The sequence below is a fragment of the Acanthochromis polyacanthus genome, chromosome 7, assembly GCF_021347895.1.
Source record: "Acanthochromis polyacanthus isolate Apoly-LR-REF ecotype Palm Island chromosome 7, KAUST_Apoly_ChrSc, whole genome shotgun sequence".
NCBI lineage: Eukaryota > Metazoa > Chordata > Actinopteri > Pomacentridae > Acanthochromis > Acanthochromis polyacanthus.
In genome coordinates, this window is record NC_067119.1 from 12,617,100 (window position 1) to 12,637,071 (window position 19,972).

The window sequence follows — 19,972 nt, forward strand, 5'->3', positions numbered from 1 at the left end:
TTTTCAACCTCATTCTATCTGGTGATGGTGCAAACACACACCCCCAACACACACACACGCACGCACACACACACACACACACACACACACACACACACACACACACACACACACACACACACACACACACACACACACACATCGCCTCTGTGCAAGGTTAGAAAACTCTAAATCTATGTGACCCAATTTCTCAAAATTAAAACTTTGGTCTGGATTAAAGTCCAGATTTAGTTCAGGGAAATATTTTATATTTTTCACATATGCACTACCAGTCAAAAGTTTGGACACACCTTTTCCTTCAGTGTTTTTTGTTTGATTATTTTATACATCGTAGATTAATATCGAAGACATAGAAACTATAAAACAATAAATATGGAATTATATTGTTAACAAAATCGTGTTAATCTTCAGTATTAATCTTCAATGCAGAAAATAATACAAATAAATAAAAAGTATTGAATGAGAAGGTGCGTCCAATCTTTTGACTGGTAGGCTTAGTAGACCTTTTGGATGAAATTAGATAACATGCATTCAGAGGCTTTTTTTTCTCTTGATATTTTGTACAAGAGGCTTTATCATAGTCAAGTATATAATTATTTTATTCCTTTGGTAGAAAATATCTCTAATCAAACATAGAAACATGAACAACACATAATGGTGACTTGGTTAATACACTCGCAGATTCACAAAGCACATTCTGAATAACAGGTTTTTATGGATGATGACATTTTAAATGGTTTCACACTGGCTACAATAAATCTACTGGATAACAGTAATCTCATTATGATCTGGTGATATATGCTTTTGCTTCTCTGTCTTATGCTTTTTATTAAACATTTAATTCAGTTTAATTGCTGCTACTTTATCACAGCTCTCCTGAAAAAGAGACTTCTCAAATTTCCTTTGTTAAATTAACCTCATTAAAGATAACCTCACATAAATCTTTGTGATTTGTCACTGCCAATTACTCAGTACCCATTGCTGTAAAATATTAAATAAAGTTTAGTCAATTATTCTTTGATCTCGTGTGGCAATGAGTGACCTGCGGGCCACATATGACTCACATAACTGGGCTTTTGTAACACGACAAATCCAACAAATCCTAAATCAAATAAATCCCTTTTTAGAAGAACAACATACAAGGTTAAAGGGTTGCTCAACGCTCGGACTTCAGAGGCCCGAGATAGTTAAACAAGTTTTTAAAATTAGAAACATGCCTAAAATTAGCAACAGTTTGGGATGAATGACCTCCAAAACTAACAATAGTCATCCAGAGGTGAAGGTCTCTGCTGCTTATCAGCTCTTGCAGTTCACCTGACCAGGGTTCAAAGCTTTTCTTAGCCCTGATTGTGCTACATAACTTTGACCCTCTTCCCACAGCTCTAACGGGAAGATCTGATGGTAAAAAGAGGGACACTGACCCATTCACACACACTTTTTAGAATTTATACCATATAACCTATATGGTACCTGGTAATCCGTATGTTATATATCTGATGCAACACGATATCAAAATGAAACATCCAAGATGGCTTGTCCATTATTTTATACACATTTTTAGAATGTTCAGCTGCGATGTCTGGCATGTTATGAAATTGTGGAATCTCGTGATGAAACATGAATGTCAAAAGAGGAACGTATTACCACTAACTTGGGGTGTTTCCAATGTGTTGGGCAAAATCTCCTTCCCTAAGAAATCTATTTGGCTTTAATCAGCTGTAAAATATTGCATTTAATTGAATTTCAACTGTACGTAACCAAAACAGTTGAAAAGAATTCTGAATTATAAGAAAAAATCTTTCAATTTGCAACATAATGCCAAGTAATATTGCTTACTGATAGTGTGTGGTAACAAAAATAATAATTTTTTACAATTAATTTTGTATGTAAATCTCTACATAGTTAGAATGTGATTCTTGTGTTTCGTGCAAAATCTGCTCCTGTCTGAAATCTCTTCGACTTTTAGTAACTATAAAACATCACATGCATTTAATTCTAACTGTACATGACCTGAGCTGTAACGCGCGCACACACACACACACACACACACACACACACACACACACACACACACACACACACACACACACACACACCAGCCAGACTCGGTTTGCACTGAATCCATTTACGGAAAAGAGTTGAATGTGAGCCAAGTGCTTGTCAATGGCTGATTATCCAGTTAATTTAACCTGCTGGGCTGTTTGCACAGAGACCAGCATGATGGATCTCCAGCTGTCTCTCAGAAGGAGCTTCAAAGACCGGGAAACTATGCTAGTCGATTATAAGAAAGGGAAACGTAAAGATCTGTAGGTGTATGGTGTATTACCACATACTGTACATCAAGGAATTTGTGCCACAGCCCCCTTTTCACCGCAGCACAGGAGCGGATTCATTCAAATTAGCACAATGAGGTGGAAACCTTTCAGCCCGTCCTGTCACATAGACCCTCATTAACTTGTGCCCTTCCTGATTTACCAGAAACACCTGAATTATTTACAGGTTTTACCCTTTCTAAGTTAGTCTGCTCATTTGATTTATCCACAGACATTGCAATAATTCGTTTTTCTTTTCATTATGTGTGATGCATGAAAATGCTTGCATTACAATGAAATATATGAGCATCTGTTTGTATCAGTTGGTATGCTAACTGAAATTGTTGATGCATAGATACTGTAGCTAAGTAAAGAATAACAACAATGAAATGTTACACTTGGAGTTGAAACATTGCACCTGCAATATTTCACTTTCATGCACAACAATTCAGTGTAATGTGCAATATTCCAGTTTCATGTGCAATATTTCATTACGTTGTGTGATACCACTTTACTGCCTCTGTGCCTTCGCAGGTACTACTTCTAACTTATATATTGTATAGCTTTATTTTAGCATACTTGTTTTATTTTCAACAGTGCATTTTACTTACATCTTATTGCTTTTAAATCACTGCATTTTCTAATGTCATGTAATTGTGTTTTGTTTATCAGTACGTGGCAAAAGACTCTCCTTAAGGATCAATCAAGTTTGATCTTATGTTATCTAGATAGATAGATAGATAGATAGATAGATAGATAGATAGATAGATAGATAGATAGATAGATAGATAGATAGATAGATAGATATTTTCATTCCTTGTCTTACAAGGTCACTTAATCATTTACATCCCTGGAACATTATTCTATCATTACTTTCGTGAACTAAATCCATTTATATCTATTTACCTTATCCATCGTATCACGACGAGGATCAAATCCCAGAAGTCCTGCTGACCATCGGTGCTCTGCAGTGGAAGTTTACTCCTTTTTTCCCCCCGGGATTGATTCACAGATTTCTTTTCTTGAAGTGTGAAGTCTTTCCTCAACGTCCGTGAAGCAAAAAGAAAAATAAATAAACAAACAAAAAAACACGATTATATTGTCCTCTGATGGGATGCTGCAATATTATATTCCCAGTGGATGATCTACATAATGACGCGCAGCAACTCTCCAAAAACATTTACATTTCTGCAGGATTTACGAGGCCTGCAGCTGTTAAATGCTTTCGAGACAACGTTACAGATTCATTCTTGGTGATATTTTAGAAGAAGAAATCTAAACTCCTTCTTGGACACATTTTTACGAGAAGAAAACTACGGATTTATCTTCATTGGTGCAAATAAATTACCGATAAAAACTGTAGATCCGTCTTCATTCTTGCATTTAAATGTTCCAGTTAACATCCCCGATCTGAATCCGCATCCATCAGTCAGTTCATCAAGAAAAATCGATGAAAACGTTGGATTTACCTTCCAAATCTTCACTCCAGTGATGAAGATGAAGTTTTTGAGCAAAAAATGATTTTTTTGTTTTTTTTAAAAAAAGATAGAAATTTCAAAATTGAGCAAACCTCCAATCGGTAGCTGAACTTGTCGGTGACAGCATCTTAACTCCAGGATCACTTCCTCCCCAGCTGACCTGGCAACAGATTCACCTGGAGGCTTCAGCGGTTTCCATGCCAAAATGAATTCAATGTGTTGCCTGGGAAATGAATAACAGGCACACTTCTGGCATGGAAAACACTTACTTACACCGAGTTAAGTGACCAGGGGGGAAATGTTAAATGGAGCAAGATTACCATAGAAAACGTCAATTGAGGTGCCATGTTTTTGGCGCACTAAACAGCTGGTAGATCAAAAAAAAAAAAAAAAAAGAAAAGAAAAGAAAAAAAACCCCACCAGCAACAGTTTCACAGCTTTAGGCCCATAATCAGAATTAAAAGACTTAATGTGAGAGTTTTTCTGTCTGTTTTCAATTTTTAAAAAAAAATCAAATTTATTTAAGCAGTATGCCAAAATCATCATAGTTATTTGCAAAAACATGTATTTTTTTTTCTATGATTAGAAATTTTAAGGTTTTTATTGTTCGGCTTCACATAAGCAGGTAGTAGTCATATACATAAATATATGTATATTAAGGATTAAAAATGTATGTTTTTTCTGTTTTGTTAAATTACAGATAACATCTAGTAAATATCACAGAAAAAATATGTTGTGTATATATTTTAAAAAAACAACAACAACAGGGCAAACCAGGACTTTGATGTCCACATTAAAAACCTCCAGTAATTTGTTCTTTCACAATGTTTGACCAAAAGTAACTGTTTTACAGTATCTGAGTCCACTAATAATATCATTATTTTCTTGATCTATTTTTACTAAATCATAAACTGCAAAGCTCTTAATATTCATCTTTCTAAATACCAGGTCAGTTTGTTATCTTTTTGTCAGAATATATGTCAAGGAAACCCTGATAGCTTACAAGTTCAATAACACTATGACTGTGTACAAGCATGTCACTTTGAGTTAGTTGTCTGTTTAATTACCAATTTTTGGAATTTTCTTATGTCGTTTTACAATGTTTAATGGTGCTGAGCTACGCTTTGAAGTAAACATTAAGATAGAAGCATGAAGATGAAATTCATGAATCCATTTGTGGTTGATCACACGGGATACTTTTATGCAATCATGGCAAGCAGAATGAAATGGCAGTGTGCCTGATAGCTGGTTCTTTTATTTATTTTTCCATCAGAACCCCAGAGAAGGCGTTGCAATGACCAAAGTGCAGGCAGAGCTGGATGACAAAAAATAAAAAAATTTGGCAAATCACCTTCCAGAGCAGAAAATATATCATCAATGCTGAAATGTATGTATGTAATGCATTTAAAAATACATATACATATACTGGATATGGAAATATGGAAAGTTCACACTTTCAGAGGCAAGAACCAATTTCTTATCAGTCATAAGGTCATAGGCCTCACAACTGTCACTGTAAGACTTAAAACGTGCTTCCAGCCACACCAGACATTTGATTATGGTTTAACGACTGTCTAGTGATTTATCTACTTGTTAATAATTAAAAAGCTTTACATAACGTCTGGATTAAAATTTGAGTTTTTTTCTAATAGTAAAGAGAGATTTATTTTTGTTTCCCATTTGGGATTATAAAAGAATGCAATTTTACAGTATGTAAGTCGACTAAAAATTGCATTATTTTGAAGATTTTTTTTCTGTTATTTTTATGTTTTCATATTTTCTTTTTAGCATTACAATATTTCACAGTTTTGAAAGTAATTTCCTGGCACTGTTGTTGCCAGATTTCCATCAGATTACTTTTATTCCAATGTACATTTAAATACTTTAAGCACTTGCACATGACTGGTGTCACAAAGCTATTGTCTGAATAAACTGTCATTTAGATAAACTGTGGTAGTAATTGTTCCCATATCTTTGCATTATCACTATGTCCTGTGCCCTTGATTATAAGTCAATAAAGGTGTCATGTGCCATTTAAAATAGCTTTGAAGGTCCAGGTCAGCTTTTAGAATGCAGTTTTTGCAGTTCACTAAATTTTGACTGAAATTTCATTCATACATCTAAATGAGCTGATTTTATTCATTAGTGTTACATTTTCAAGATTATAGACCACAGGATAACCGCAAAAGAGTATTTTCATTATTTTATATGTCAAACCCAACAATAAATCAAATCATTTAAAGTCAAAACAGAGATAATAGACATACCAAACACATACAGTCTTAACACTGGAAATAATGATATAGTATTGCCTCTAATCTTCCTAAATGTCATCACTGATTACATTTTTAACCGCAAACATTTTTGGTCAAAATTTTTCTGTTACAAGAAATGTTAAAATTTCAGGTTAGACGTTGAAGTTACATGTATTTACATATTTTCATGTTAAGACTGATTATGTTTGATTGATATAAAAGCAGCAGTATATAAAATGGACGATAAAGCTTTAACAAGTAAATCATAATCAGTTTTAGGCCAAACATCACCTTTGTGGCACTATATACCGGAACTATGAAAACAGCGGTGTACTTGTTTCCACCCGAGCCAATATTCCATTGAACCGTTTGGGCACCGTGACGTGGTGGTGATTGGTCACGAAAGTACACCTTGGAAACTGAAAGTTAGCGCTAACTACGTTGTGTTTAGGTCACTGGACGCATGCTAAACCTATTTACGAGTTTTAGTTTATGTGGAATAAGAAGTTTGTTTGGGTGTTTTGACGGGAATCAAACAGTTTCCTGCTGATTTGCTGGTAAGTTAGCTGAGGCCTCCCGTAAAGCAGGTAGCATATGTAGCTAGCAGCATACTTGACTAGATTTATTAAATGTAAACAATTTTTAAACCATATATACGTTATCGGTCTGCATTTATCGCTTTCAGTTAACCTATGAAAAGAAATAACGTGCTTCGGCCGAGAATGGCTAACAGTAACTGGCTAGCTTGGTAGCTATTGACGAGGCGGCTCCTTTCACTTGTTAGCAAACACTTCAGTCAAGTTTGTGTAGCAGCGCTATTGTTAGCAGCTAAATTAGCTAACTGAGCTGGATAAGGGATAATGCACTCATGTGATCCTGCTTGTGTCATGTACCTAATTAGACCCTCAGGGCTGACTGACCAGAACTGATCCGGAACCGACATGAAGCTCTACAGCCTCAGCATCCACTTTAAAGGAGCGACCAAAGCCAGCCTCCTCAAAGCGGCCTATGACTTGTCCTCCTTTAGCTTCTTTCAGCGCTCCAGGTGCGCCAGACTGATTACTATCAACATATCTGATCAAGAAAACATAGTTGCCAGAGTTGTCTTTAACTTTGCAGTTACCAGCATACGTTTACATTCCATAACACCATCACTGACTGCTTCTTTGTGTTTCCTGCTTGGTGACATTGTTGTTTTGGTTTGTGTAGTGTTCAGGAATTCATGACCTTTACCAGTGCCTTGATTGTTGAGCGAACATCTCAAGGAACTCGTGCCTCTGTCAAAGAACAAGGTAAAAAGCTAGAATACATACGTGGAGAACTGTATTAATCTAGAGGGAAATTACAGTCACTCAGCAGCCACCTCACATAAACAAAAACGAGGATGGACATAATAGACCACAACTATACAATATTCAGATTATTGTCAATGAGGAGGAAAGAAACTTGAACCTGTTAAAGAATTTAGGCAAACAGTAATTTCAGTTGAATGAGATTTTACTTAATTTGACTCAAACCAGTTGACTTGAATATTCCTCTTTTCTTGTCATTGGAATGCATCATATAAACATACCACTTTAACCCTTAGTGTCAATCAAACTGAATTCCCAAAATGACGTCTTTTGACATGACTGTTTTAACTCATTTCAGAATCAGCCACTGTGTGTTATGACTCCTTAGCAGGGTTGTCATGGAGAGCCTTGTGAAAAGCTTTATTTTAAAAAATATCATGCTTTATGATAACAAACTGCACCGATACATTCTAGGTTCACCGATGCCATAACACCAGGAAAACTATTTGGAGCACGCTTTTGTTTTGATGATCACACCACAGATGGTTCCTCTTTCTTTCAGAGTACCTGTGCCATGTGTATGTGAGAAATGACAACTTGAGTGCTGTGGTCATCGCAGACACAGAATACCCACAGAGAGTCTGTTTCACATTGCTTGACAAGGTGGGATTAAGAATATATATAGCACAATATTATTTATGGCAGTTGGCTGTCAATTTCAGTATTTAAACTTTTCTCTGTTTTTCAGGTATTAGAGGAATTTTCCAGGCAAGTGGACAGTATAGACTGGCCCTCTGGTAATACTGAAACCATAAACTACAAAGCCCTGGATATTCACCTTTCAAAATACCAGGTCAGCTTATCTTTTTGTCAGAATTTATGTTCAGGAAAGCCACGATGGCTAATAGGTTTGATTTACAATGATTGTGTACCAGGAATTATGTCAGTTTGAGTTTTGTAAATTTCTTACATCATTTGACAATATTTGAAAGTGCTGAGCTACGCTTTGTAGGAAACGTTAAGATGGAGGCATGACGATGAACTTCATGAATCCATTAGTGGTTGAATTTATTTTTATGTAACGGTGGGAAACAGAATTCCACGGCAGTGTGCCTGATAGCTGGTTGTGTTATTTGTTTTCCCCCCAGAATCCCAGAGAAGCAGATGCAATGACCAAAGTGCAGGCGGAGCTGGATGAGACAAAAATCATTTTGGTATGCGACCTTTCTAAGCAGAGACCCAGTTTATTATTTAAAGCTGTAAAGTATGTATGTTATTCACTTAAATATGTATTTTTTCTAGTTTAACATAGCAGAACATACATATTGGATATGAAAGCTCACACTAAAATCCTAAACTGAGAAGGGCAAGAAGCAATTTCTTCTAAACTTCAAGGTCATAGGCCTCACATTTGCCTCTATACAGTTTGCATGAACTGCTTTTTAGACATGCTTTCAACCACACCAGATGTTTGTTTAGTTTCTCCAAACCAGCACACTGGAAGGATAGAGTACAAGGTGGCCATGATAGAGAAGAGGAGACATAAGGCTTTAAACTGGAATAAATGCTACATATTTTCAGGCGATCTCCCCAGAGAGACATCAATACTCTTGCATTGCATGAAATGTGTCGGAAATGATTGCAGAACATTAAGAAGAGAGAACCAGAAACAGCAGTACAATACTTTGCTCACACCGGAGGTTGAAGAGAATGCTGGAGTTTCTGTTCTGGAGGCGACAGCGAATTGGCAAAATGCTGACCCACTTTATGTTATGTCACGTCTAAAAGGTGTTCGTTGACGGACCATCAGAATTCTTTTTCCTTATCTGGAAGACTGTAAATCCTTCTTAAGACATAGTGGTAGAAATTATCATCAAACCAGATTCTGTTATTGGTGGATTGCTGATAAGGTAAGATAAAAGTTATTGGTCTCTCTCCAGATAAATTCATGTGTTGCAGCAGCTAGATACAGATGAGGAAGCAGGGCAAAAATTCCAAAAGTACAATGAGGCTAAGAATACAGATAAATTAATGATATAATAAAGAAATGTGCATTTTTTCACACTGATATGTACAGATATGACACATATGACATTTTTAGACAAATTGTGATCCAAATGAAAGTCAAGTCATAGTTTCGCCCTGTGTGCTATTTTCTCAAGAAAATTTTGTCTTCTGCAGCACAACACCATGGAAAGTCTGTTGGAAAGAGGAGAGAAACTGGATGATCTTGTGGCAAAGTCAGAGCACCTGGGAAACCAGTCCAAAGCCTTCTACAAGACTGTAAGTACTGATGACTCGCCTCACAAACGCTGGACTGCATTCCTGTAGTCAGTCGCTCTATAGAGACTGTATGTGTGTTTGTGTTCAACCCCGCAGGCACGGAAACAGAACTCATGCTGTGAAATCATGTGATGTCGCTGCCTCGTCCTCGTGGACACACCTCTCTCTGCCTTTCTGCTTTTCCTACAACTCCCATCATGCACCAGCCGCCAGCTCTCAACAAGGACAGAACAGACGCGGTCTTATCCAAGACGGGCTGCCAGGATGAGAGCGAGAAAAGGGTGGCCGGCCGTAGTGTGAGCTCTCTGGATTGTGACTGATGGGAGCTGAAGGAGTGATGGGGTCTGGTCAGGGGATAAACAGTAACATTTGAATTATTTTTAACCTTTCAAATGGTAAACATCTGTGTGGTGTTTCAGTACCAGCTGCAGGCATACTAGTGTGACGTTGTGTATTGGTGATGTGTCGTTGAAACGTCTTCAAACCATTTAATGTTATTCAGATTGAATCAAAACTTAATAGTTTGATCTCAACTCTTAATTTTTTGGAAAAGTATTAACCACAGTTGTGCTTTTGCTTTGAGGCAACTCTGACAATCTGACAGTCTTATCTCATGTGTTGTTACAGCATGTCACTGTTGCTGTTCAATTGTTCAAAACTGTTTTTCTTGCAGGCGTAACCTTTTATGCCCACTAGGGGACCCTGTTTATTCACTTTATTGTTCCATCACACCTCGAAGTTGAGGTCAATCTAAAACTTTCATGTGAGTGATCACGGCAATGTGATACCAAAATCTCACAGCATAATTTTTGAACATCTCTCCTATACTGCATTAAGTTACATAATTTGTTTGCTGTTTTCTGTCTGATAGTGTTAAATGGAATCTTCAACATTCCCACTTTGAATGATTGTGTTGTTGAGTGATGATGCAGATGCTTAAAGCTGACAAGAAGTGGGAAATGTATAAAGATGTTTCCCATAGATGCAGCCTTATTGCAGTATGGCTAACTTATAACCCTCCCCCCTGTCCTGTTTCTTCTCGTTTGCTAGGTGTACCATAGCCACGCGTTTCTCTCTGACATCCAGCACACATGACACTTGAGCAAATTTTACACAAGTCTGCTCGGGCGTGTGCACTCCAGAGCACGTCTGTACCTCTCAAACCCAGGATCGCTGACATTTTGCCATCTTTTGTTGCGACTGAGGTGATTCTGGGAAGCTTCAGGTGCTGTTGCACTCCCCGGCCTCTTATTACGTGCTAGCATCTTTACTCACAAAATGGATCTAACGTTTAAAAGACAGCAGACACGTTGAGGGATATCATTACAAATCCACTCTTTACCACACTCCACAACTGACTTTGATTTACTGTGAGCACTGTTGGCTTTTTATTTAGGTCTGATTGGGTAGAAAGTTCTTTCTTCAGGAATTGCTTAAGATAAAGAGATGCCTTTGGTTGTGTATTTTAGATGTTTCTCTGCTTTTTTTCTCTCTGCTGTATGTGTGTATGATTTGCTGATATACAACATCCAGCTGCAGGCCGCGTTGGTGTCGAGTGCCTGTGTGTATGACGTGAGGATCGTGTGTGGAGTCTGAATTTGCTCTTTCTGCTTTTACTGTGTAAACCTTTGTGCAATATCTGCAGACTGTTGGTGTGTGTCTCTCTGTAAACTAGAGAGAATAAATGGAAATATTTCTCATAAAGGACAGTAAATTGACCTTTGTATATGCTATTCTTATGACTAACTCCCACGTGAAGTTTGACCAGGGTCTCTGAGATATGTTGAATTTGTTCTTTTAAAAATTCCAATTAATGTGTTGAATTTGATCATCTGTCAGATCTGCGGAGTTATGCTGTACCTACGAGATCAGGTCTCACTGACCAGTGTGTTAGACAGTCGACACTTTTAACGTTTTGATCCAGATGTGGTCTTCAAATTTAAAACGAGTACTTAAATTAATAAACTTCTTTTCTGTCTGTATTAACATTTTGTTTTTCGAACATTGACTTGTTCATACACTATTTGCGGAACGTGTAATCTTGCTTAGATAAACAGAAAAATAGTTCCTTGTGTGCCATGTCTTCATTGTTTCAGGCATCCATGTGGAAATTATTTTTCCAAAGTACCTGTGAGGTGTTAGGATATCCCGTGAAACTGAAGAAAAAGTTGCTCGTGACAATAACAGGAAATCAACAGTCTTATATCAGCTAATCTCTATGTTGACCGTTAAAGAAAGAAAGAAGCTGGTGCACCTTTCACGTGTTGTAGGAAACCTTATAAATTAGCGTTAACAAATCATGAAGGATTCGGAGGTATGGCAAATTGTGAAATATCACAAGCAAGGTGGTGAGTAATGAGGTCTTTTCAGTAAAATTTAAAGAATTCATTGCAAAAATCCGTTCAAACCTTTAAAATGCCTGTAGATCACTCAGAAGTCTTCTACACAAATCAATAATTCAAAGGTCCCATTTTAGTGTCTGTAGCTTTAAATGCAACTGATGTGCGGCTGTCTACACCCTCTTCAGGAAGAAGACTCTGCATTTGTGATTGACAGCTCAGTGCTCTGACGGCTGTATTACAATGCGAGATTAGTGGTGCAGCAAATAACATTTAAGTTAAGAGTTTTATTTGTGAGATATAACCAATCAAATCACTCCAGAAGACAGAGCAACCATGGCTAGATAAAGGTTCAGAGCCATATATAATGTATAAAATAAAAATTGAATGAGAAGGTGGTTTCATTAAAGTTCCTGCATAAATCTATTCACTGTATCTGACTGGGGGTAAAAAGTTGCCTCCCAGTGCTTTACTCATCGTACGCTTAAGGCAAGATTAAGGTTCTAAACTTTCACCAGTTTATGACACACACATTTATGCAAATTTTCATCCACTAAATGTAAAAAACCCACAAGCCACAGTTTATTATAGTCAAAAATCATACAGTAGTTACAGCATCCTGAGTAGAATTATTAAACTGTCAATTTCCAATAGCTACAAAATAATCACTATACATTTCTAGGTTTTAACAGTAAATGCTGACTCAAGTAGAGGCGATTGATTGTTCCTGGCAGCTTTGAGACTTTTCCCAAAACATCTGTAAGAATCAAGGGAAGATGTAAATGCTACTAAATAAAGAGAATATAGATAGAGTTTACAAAAATATAAAGAGGTACTATTCCAGGCAAAGAAAGCATGCTTAAAATGTAACTGCCCATTTGTTGCTGCTACAAAAATATCTACACAAACTAAAAATACTATAATCCCTGTGTCTGAGACACAAATACACACAGCTTATTGGTCAGTGGAGCAAGCTGTGGCCTGAGCCGCCCCTCAGTAGTGCAGTATTCACAGAATATGACCGAAAACAAGTAGCGCAGTCGGACCTGCCAGAACAGTGTTTCACATCATCATGGAGCTTTTAGTCAACAGGAGCCTCCAGCAGACAGTAAAGCTAATGGAAAAACCCACTTAGTTGAGGGAGGGTTTTTTTTGTGGTTTGATCTTTAGTTCTATTAGAAGCATCATCACCAGAGAGCAAAGTCTGATTTTAGATTGCAGTCTACGCTGCTGTGACCTAAATTGACCAGCTGAGCAGATGCAAGGCACTTTAATCCTCCCTACACAGAAGTCCTCTGTTGTCCTCGTACTCTCACCTTGCTGGGCTTTCTAAAAGGGAAACAGAAATGAGTGTGTGGCATGACGAACAACAGCAACATGAATATGATATGGAAAAGTGCAGATTATGTGAGGTCATTGTGATGACCTGGGATACAAAGTTCAAACATGTGACGCTAGAAATCAGGTGAACAAACAGCACTTTCTAAGATCACTGTCAACAAAACCAAATTGAAGCTGCAGCAAAATCAAGTTAGGACTTGTGTCTGTTTTTTACCGTTGCGGTGGCGACACCATGCACTTCCAGAGGACCGCATAGAGAGCGAGTATAAAGGCAATGAACACTGTGGCTGCTATTGCACCTAAAGTATAAAAACATTAATTTGTTCATTAAAAACATAACTAGACAAAGTAAGTGTAGAGTAGCATTATCTATTGCATGTTGTATCTCGAGCTGTAAGTAATGTAGACATAATTTGTTTACCTACTTTACATCCTTCTGTGGTGAACTAACCACTTCCTCCATAGAAAACAAAAACAAAGTTTTTTGACTGTTTATGTTCATATTCATGCTCCTAATTTTCCCCTCTATATCCACTGCATGTACTGTATGCCCAAATCCAAGGAATTTTCCACTCTATAAAAAAAAGCAACTGCAGTATCCTTTCAGTGCTTTGGGGATTTTTCTCTGTCACAGGCTGTTACTTTTCAGAGCTCTGTAGTCTAGTATCCAAACACTGCTGGGAAGTTTAGTTCCCTTTTCAAATTTATACTTTGTATCTGCTGAAGCTAGACACAAAAACACTATTTTATCCTGACCAACAATGAGTTATAAGTCAAATGAAATCAATTAAAATTTAAACCGCTTAACTTTTGCTCTCGGTGACAGACATAATAATATGCATATTCAATGCTTGTAATCTGAAGCAATGACAGCTTTAAATTTTAAAACAATCGGGCGTTATCGTCAGGTGGCATAAAGGCACCATGCTCAGGTTCAGTTCAACAGTTTGGTTACACATTTGCATGCTTTCACAGTGAAACGCTGCCACTATTGTAGGGGCTAATGTCAGCCCGTACCCTCCCCAAGCAAGGAGAGACACAGAAACACAAGAGAACTGAGGTCAACAGAGTGCTAAAGTTCTCTCGTACAAGGTTCAACTGATAAGCAAGAAGCAGAGCTGCTACTGTGTGTCAAAAAAAAACAAACAAAAAAAACATACAAAACCTTAAATTAAGGTTGAATGATCTGGGTAAAACATGCAATTGTGATTTTTCTGACAGATAATGCATTCTGATTTGCGGTACATTAATTCAATGTCAAGCTTCAGTTCAACATTCACTGTGTAACAGCTTTAAAACGTGATGAAACACTATGAAATGAAGGTCACACAAATGGGGGTGGCATGAATCTGTAAAACTAGCTAGTACAAATCCTGGGTTAGAAATGCTGCATAACTTGACATTTGCTAATTTCATTTAAAAACACAACTTCGATCTCAAATAGATTCATTTTCAGCCCTTCCTCACATTCAAAGGCTCACAGAGCAAGTGTGTGACAAAAACCGACAGTGTTAGAGCTGAATGTTTTTTTGAAAATCCCAATATCTGCATTCCCTTGCAATCATACTCCTACGAGAACTGCTAAATAAGACGCTTCTGAATATTTTTTAAGCTTGCCCGACCGTCAACAGTGTAATTTCATTCCTTTTCCCTGAAACTTTTGTTTTTGTTAGCCGTTGACTCAAGGTGGTGCATCTTTCAGGTCTTACATGGTGCATAAAGACATCAGAGTTTGGACAAAAGCAGAGCTCACCGGGGATGATTCCGCTGCTCTTGGTTAACGAGTCCTCAGCGTGAGAAGGAAGAGTGGCAGCTACAGCTGAAACTTCATGAGGAAGAAAATAGAAATACTTGAAAACAACAGAAAAGAGAGTTTGCTACACACCGATCTCAGTGATGACACTATTCGGAATTTAAAATGTCCACGTGGACATAAAAGGCTATGATCTAGCATGTTAATTACTCATAGATAATGAAGCAAAGAAATTGTAAAATTATACATCAATTAAGTAATACTTTCATAACAAATTCACATGTATTTAGATCTTCATTCCAAACCAACTCTTGCAAACTCATAACAGACAATTGTGGTAAAACTGTGTCAGAGGTGAAGAATGAAATCTGTGGCTATTCAGTAAATTACTTATGAATAGTTTGGGCATGAATGAGTCAGTTAACTCTTCTGATGTCTCATTTCATGAATAGATTCATTTTTTACACTCCCCAAAGAGGTTTTAGCCAGGACCAAAGGAAAACCACCAACTCTACATAATGAGAATAAAAAAATATCTATATATGTTTTATATCAATTGTGATCACTAGGGTTTTAATTATTCTAGCATTATAGCAATTTTTACTCGTCAAATGGTCAGAAGTAATAGGAAACTAAATAGATTTTAGTCTAATTAGGTAACAGAGATTCACTGAGTACAGTGAAGTACACAAACAAATCCTGCCTACTGTCCTGTACAGTCACACCCCCACAAAGGCCCAATCTCAGCCCAGAAAAAAAGACCTCAATCTGAAACTCCCCTCACTGGTAAATTGATTTTTTTTTCATGTGTGGTCTGTGATTTTTCCCTTGACACAGTGACAAATTTGTGTTTTTTGGAAGGCGGTTACTGAACTTCCTTGGAGTTTTGCCATTTTGCGTTGTGTCACGGTGATCTGTAAATAGTACTGACTGCCAGTCATTTGAAGTTGACACATACCGCTAAAAGGAATTCACCTGAAGTTGATTCCCCTGTTGGTTCGGCATTGTAGCCTCATTTAGGTAGTGCAGAGTGAAATCCCCTTTTTATGTGGCAGAAAACAGCCACAAAGTTCTGCTTTTTAGTTGAATAAGATTAAATATCACAGTATAAAGTAGATAATTAATCAGTTTAGACCACCCTGCTAAGCTTAGACATGTAACTCAAGAGGAAGATAGAGCAGATAAAGCTTCTCACCATTTCTTTGTTGAACAGTGTGCAGAAGCTGCTCTCTGAGATCTGGGTCGACCATCTGAAAATGCAGCAAAACACTCGTGTTGGAACAAAATTATGTAGTGCACAGATCACTGAGAGGTCAACGTGTCTTCTGCAGATTAATATCAACGTAATTTAGTTGCATTTGTTGAAGAAGAAGGTAATAAAAGAGGGCAGATGTGCACAAAGTCATGCTGTTTGCAGCTGAGGTGGAAACGTGCTGCAGGAAGTTCAACAATGTGGAAAATCTGAGCGCAACGACAGGGCGAGAAGATAAGAAACTGTGCGAGATAATTAAATGTAAGTTAAGGTGCAAGTTTCCAAAACATCTGCGCCATGGCAACAGTTTTGCCTGTTAGTTAAACGCTGATAAAACAGCTGCGAGTCCAGGTAGAAACCTTATAAACAACTGCAGCAGTTCTGCGTCAGGCTTCAACCGTCGTCTCCAGATCCCGAGACTCCAGCTTGTTTTGGCACATTGCCGTTCGCCAGGAAGAGAAAAAGAAGGCTGTTTCCCACTTTTTAGCTTCTCACCTTCGAGCTGTTTCCGTCACTGATGACAGCCCTGCTCTTGTTCTTCACCTCTGTCCACATTTCTGAGGCTGAGACTTCATCAGTTCTTGCTGTTTTCTTATCACCTCAGCTGTGCGCCCAGACGCGCCTCTCCTGCTGCATTCAGGTGCCTCTTTAGAACTCGTATTTTACGCAAACACAAGACAAGATACATCTATTTGTATCAGTAGAGTGAAGTGTTCTTTTAATTAACGGTTTAAATGCCTCATGCGGTGAAAATCCATGACTTCTACGGTTGTTAAACACTTGGAGATGTAAAGTAAAAGTTGTTAAGATATGAACACTTAAACTTCTGCATTTCCCTCAAGCCCCCCACCAACTCAATAGCCTCCCAGCTTTACAAGTGAGTAAAAATTTCAAAGAACTCCTACACACCAGCTGATGAAACAATAGTAATCTGTCTGTCTCAGACTTTGAACAGTCTTGCCTCCTCACTGCTTCCAGGTGAGCTTTTCAGAGAGAACAGCTGCCTCTCAGTTCACCAGGATGATTTGCTTTCTGGAGCTGCTTCTTCTAAAATGTCTCAGCCACAAGCAAAGCACAGCAAATGTTCTGCTGTTGGCTGCAAGAGTGAACACAAGAGTCTCCATGCACTCCCAGCATGTAAGGAAACAAAAATCAAACCTCTGTTGCCAGACATTGGACTGAATATGAAATAGAGAATGATACGTATCCCTTTAAGACTACATGCTAACCAGTGCTCACTTCAGAGGCAAGTTTGGTTTAGACTGGCTTTCTTAGCATAAACTGACTCAAACCCTGAAACCCCAGTCAGAGATAACAGGTACCACAGTTGTGGTTGAGAACTTTTTTTTTTTTATCAATCCGAGTTTTCTGTTTCAGGTTCTGTGTGCTTTCACATAAGACATTTTTTAACGCACAACGTAGCTCTTCTTATGCGCAAAATGAACCAGTTGTCCTTTCAGTCAACAGGTTGTTACAATGGAGAAGTATAAAGAACATTAAAAATTAATTAGTGCAAATGATGTAAAAGAGGAATGTTGGTAGAAAACTTGGTATATTTATTTCACTGATCAATGCAGCTGCTTATTCCTGACGTGACAGCTGCACATCAGAGCTGTTAAACTTTAAACTTCATTCTTTTCAACATGATATTCATGAAGTGCACTTTGGTCTGACATTGCCCCATAATGGATGACATCATTCAGGTGATACCATTCATTATGACATGCCAAAGTGAAATTAGTGTTACTGATTGAACATTATCAGTAATAAATATCAATAGTTAATGATCTAATCTGTGTTTTATTAGCTGCAGACAACTGTAACGTAGAATGGTTCGGGAAGCAAATGAGGACCAGTTATAAAAGCAAATTTGTCTTTTGCGTCACCGACTGAATACACGTAGGTTAAAGTGACAACATGATGCAGTGTGTGCTACTGTAACTACAAGGCTTTATTCGGTGATACTAACAACGTACAGCTCAACAGGTTTATCGCTCCTTCTTCATCTAAAATTCAAAATTGAAAGGGAGATGCTTCTTATAGCCCATTAAAATCCAGAACCTTCTCCAGAGCAGGTTAACTGTGCAGCATCAGTTACCATTGTATAGCAGGCTAAAAGAGAGCCACCTTCATGACACTAAAAACTAGTAATTTTAGGTTAAAGAGCCAAAAAAACAAAACAAAAAAAACATGAAAAATACTTTGTAAAAGCGAGAGGTCGGCAGCAGCTTTCATTTTTTCTTACAACTTTTCGGTGCCCCCCCCCCCCCCCCCCACCACCACCACACACACACACACACACACACACACACACACACACACACACACCACTACCACTACTAAAATTAATCTGATCCACCCCTGCTGAAGACATCAAAACTACAAAAAAATACATATTAAATTATGTTGTAAACAAAAAAAATGTTAATCTTCAGTATTAATCTAAAACGTAGAAAAAAGCATTGAACGAGAAGGTGTGTCCAAACTTTTGACTGGTATTGTGTGCATATATAAATTCTTTAATCTGTAAGTTCACAAAGCCATAAAGAAACTCAAACTGGCCTTTCCTATGCCATACATATACAGTATGTGGCCACAACCTGCTTAAATAGAGACAGTCCAGCCGCCACTAATCCACTCTACTTTATGTGCTATCGGAGCAGTTGACTTTGTTTTTCACAACTGTGGTGTGACAATTTTTCGTTTTCAGAACCAGTTCGACAAGATCAAAAAACCACAGGCTGAGGTTACATAAGCTAGGTAATGAGTGGGGAATGTGTTGGATGGAAATTCTACTGAATGAATCAGCGCAGAGATACAGTAACTGTTGACTGATTCAAAACTGAGATGAGATACATGAGATTCTAATCATGTGAGGTGGTTGGTTTCATCAAAGTCTTACCTTTGACTTTAATTAAAAACTTACTGTCTGGATTTGTAAAAGAGCGAGATGTGCGGGTAGTTTTGATTACACACAGGTCTAGTAATATATATATATAATTCAGATTTTTCTACTTGAGCTCCAGTGTGTAGGATTTTGTAGGAATCAGTGGGGTTGTAGACTACAAACAACTGAGCATTCCTTTGCTTTAACCTCTCAGAGGCATCAGGGTGAGTAAAAAAAAAAACAAAAAACAAACAGAGGTGGCTGCTACAGAGGTGGAAGGCCCCTGTAGAAAGATGGTGCCACAACATGACAGACACCATAAAAGAAGAATGACTACAGTAACAAAAATATGTTTGTGAAATATGAAAACATAATTAGAAATATTGTAGTCCATTTCTGCCAATAGAATCACCCTAAATCTGGATCTTTAGAAGTTTAAACAATGGTATCAGCTCTGGGAATGATTTAATCTGCTCCAAACCTTCAATGATAGCTACTGAGTAAAAATATACGTCTTTTTTTTTGTTAAAGAAAACATTGCTTGTATTTACTGCAGCCTTGTGTTAGAAAGTACAACATAGAGAAGAAAACCAGCAGAAACTGTCTTCTATACTAACAACATTTGTTATAGCAGCTCTTGTCCAATAGATGGCAAACTAAATGCTTTACTCTGAAGCTTTTGGCTGATGATGGCTTTTGGAAAATGAGAGGACGCAATGAAATGAATAATTATTAAAAAGCCTAAAATTGTCTGTATTTTCAGATTAACCGAGTAACAGG

At 37.6% G+C, this 19,972-nt stretch overlaps 2 protein-coding genes across 2 annotated transcripts; one reads left to right on the forward strand and one right to left on the reverse strand.

Moving 5' to 3' along the window:
* Positions 1 to 6,388: 6,388 nt before the first annotated feature.
* ykt6 (YKT6 v-SNARE homolog (S. cerevisiae)) lies at positions 6,389 to 11,688 on the forward strand. Its single transcript, XM_022207779.2, has 8 exons — positions 6,389 to 6,602; positions 6,947 to 7,090; positions 7,255 to 7,337; positions 7,900 to 8,000; positions 8,086 to 8,190; positions 8,486 to 8,551; positions 9,519 to 9,620; positions 9,717 to 11,688. Exons 2-8 carry the CDS (start codon positions 6,987 to 6,989, stop codon positions 9,750 to 9,752), a joined length of 597 nt encoding a protein of 198 aa, XP_022063471.1. The 5' UTR covers positions 6,389 to 6,602; positions 6,947 to 6,986; the 3' UTR covers positions 9,753 to 11,688.
* An 825-nt stretch (positions 11,689 to 12,513) lies between these two features.
* sb:cb288 (uncharacterized) lies at positions 12,514 to 16,940 on the reverse strand. Its single transcript, XM_051950945.1, has 5 exons — positions 16,801 to 16,940; positions 16,249 to 16,303; positions 15,054 to 15,125; positions 13,515 to 13,599; positions 12,514 to 13,288 (listed from the first exon to the last, which is right to left on the reverse strand). Exons 1-5 carry the CDS (start codon positions 16,858 to 16,860, stop codon positions 13,240 to 13,242), a joined length of 321 nt encoding a protein of 106 aa, XP_051806905.1. The 5' UTR covers positions 16,861 to 16,940; the 3' UTR covers positions 12,514 to 13,239.
* Between the last annotated feature and the right edge of the window lie 3,032 nt (positions 16,941 to 19,972).

What these genes read in the sequence shown, in the direction of transcription:
- sb:cb288 (XM_051950945.1), bottom strand. Translation starts at nt 16,860, where the DNA reads ATGTGGACAGAGGTGAAGAACAAGAGCAGGGCTGTCATCAGTGACGGA. An exon ending in GTGACGGAAACAGCTCGAAG is followed by an intron (nt 16,304 to 16,800) that starts GTGAGAAGCTAA and finishes CTGCATTTTCAG; the next exon opens with ATGGTCGACCCAGATCTCAG. An exon ending in CACTGTTCAACAAAGAAATG is followed by an intron (nt 15,126 to 16,248) that starts GTGAGAAGCTTT and finishes TTCCTCATGAAG; the next exon opens with TTTCAGCTGTAGCTGCCACT.
- ykt6 (XM_022207779.2), top strand. Translation starts at nt 6,987, where the DNA reads ATGAAGCTCTACAGCCTCAGCATCCACTTTAAAGGAGCGACCAAAGCC. An exon ending in AGCTTCTTTCAGCGCTCCAG is followed by an intron (nt 7,091 to 7,254) that starts GTGCGCCAGACT and finishes TGGTTTGTGTAG; the next exon opens with TGTTCAGGAATTCATGACCT. An exon ending in ATGAGACAAAAATCATTTTG is followed by an intron (nt 8,552 to 9,518) that starts GTATGCGACCTT and finishes TGTCTTCTGCAG; the next exon opens with CACAACACCATGGAAAGTCT.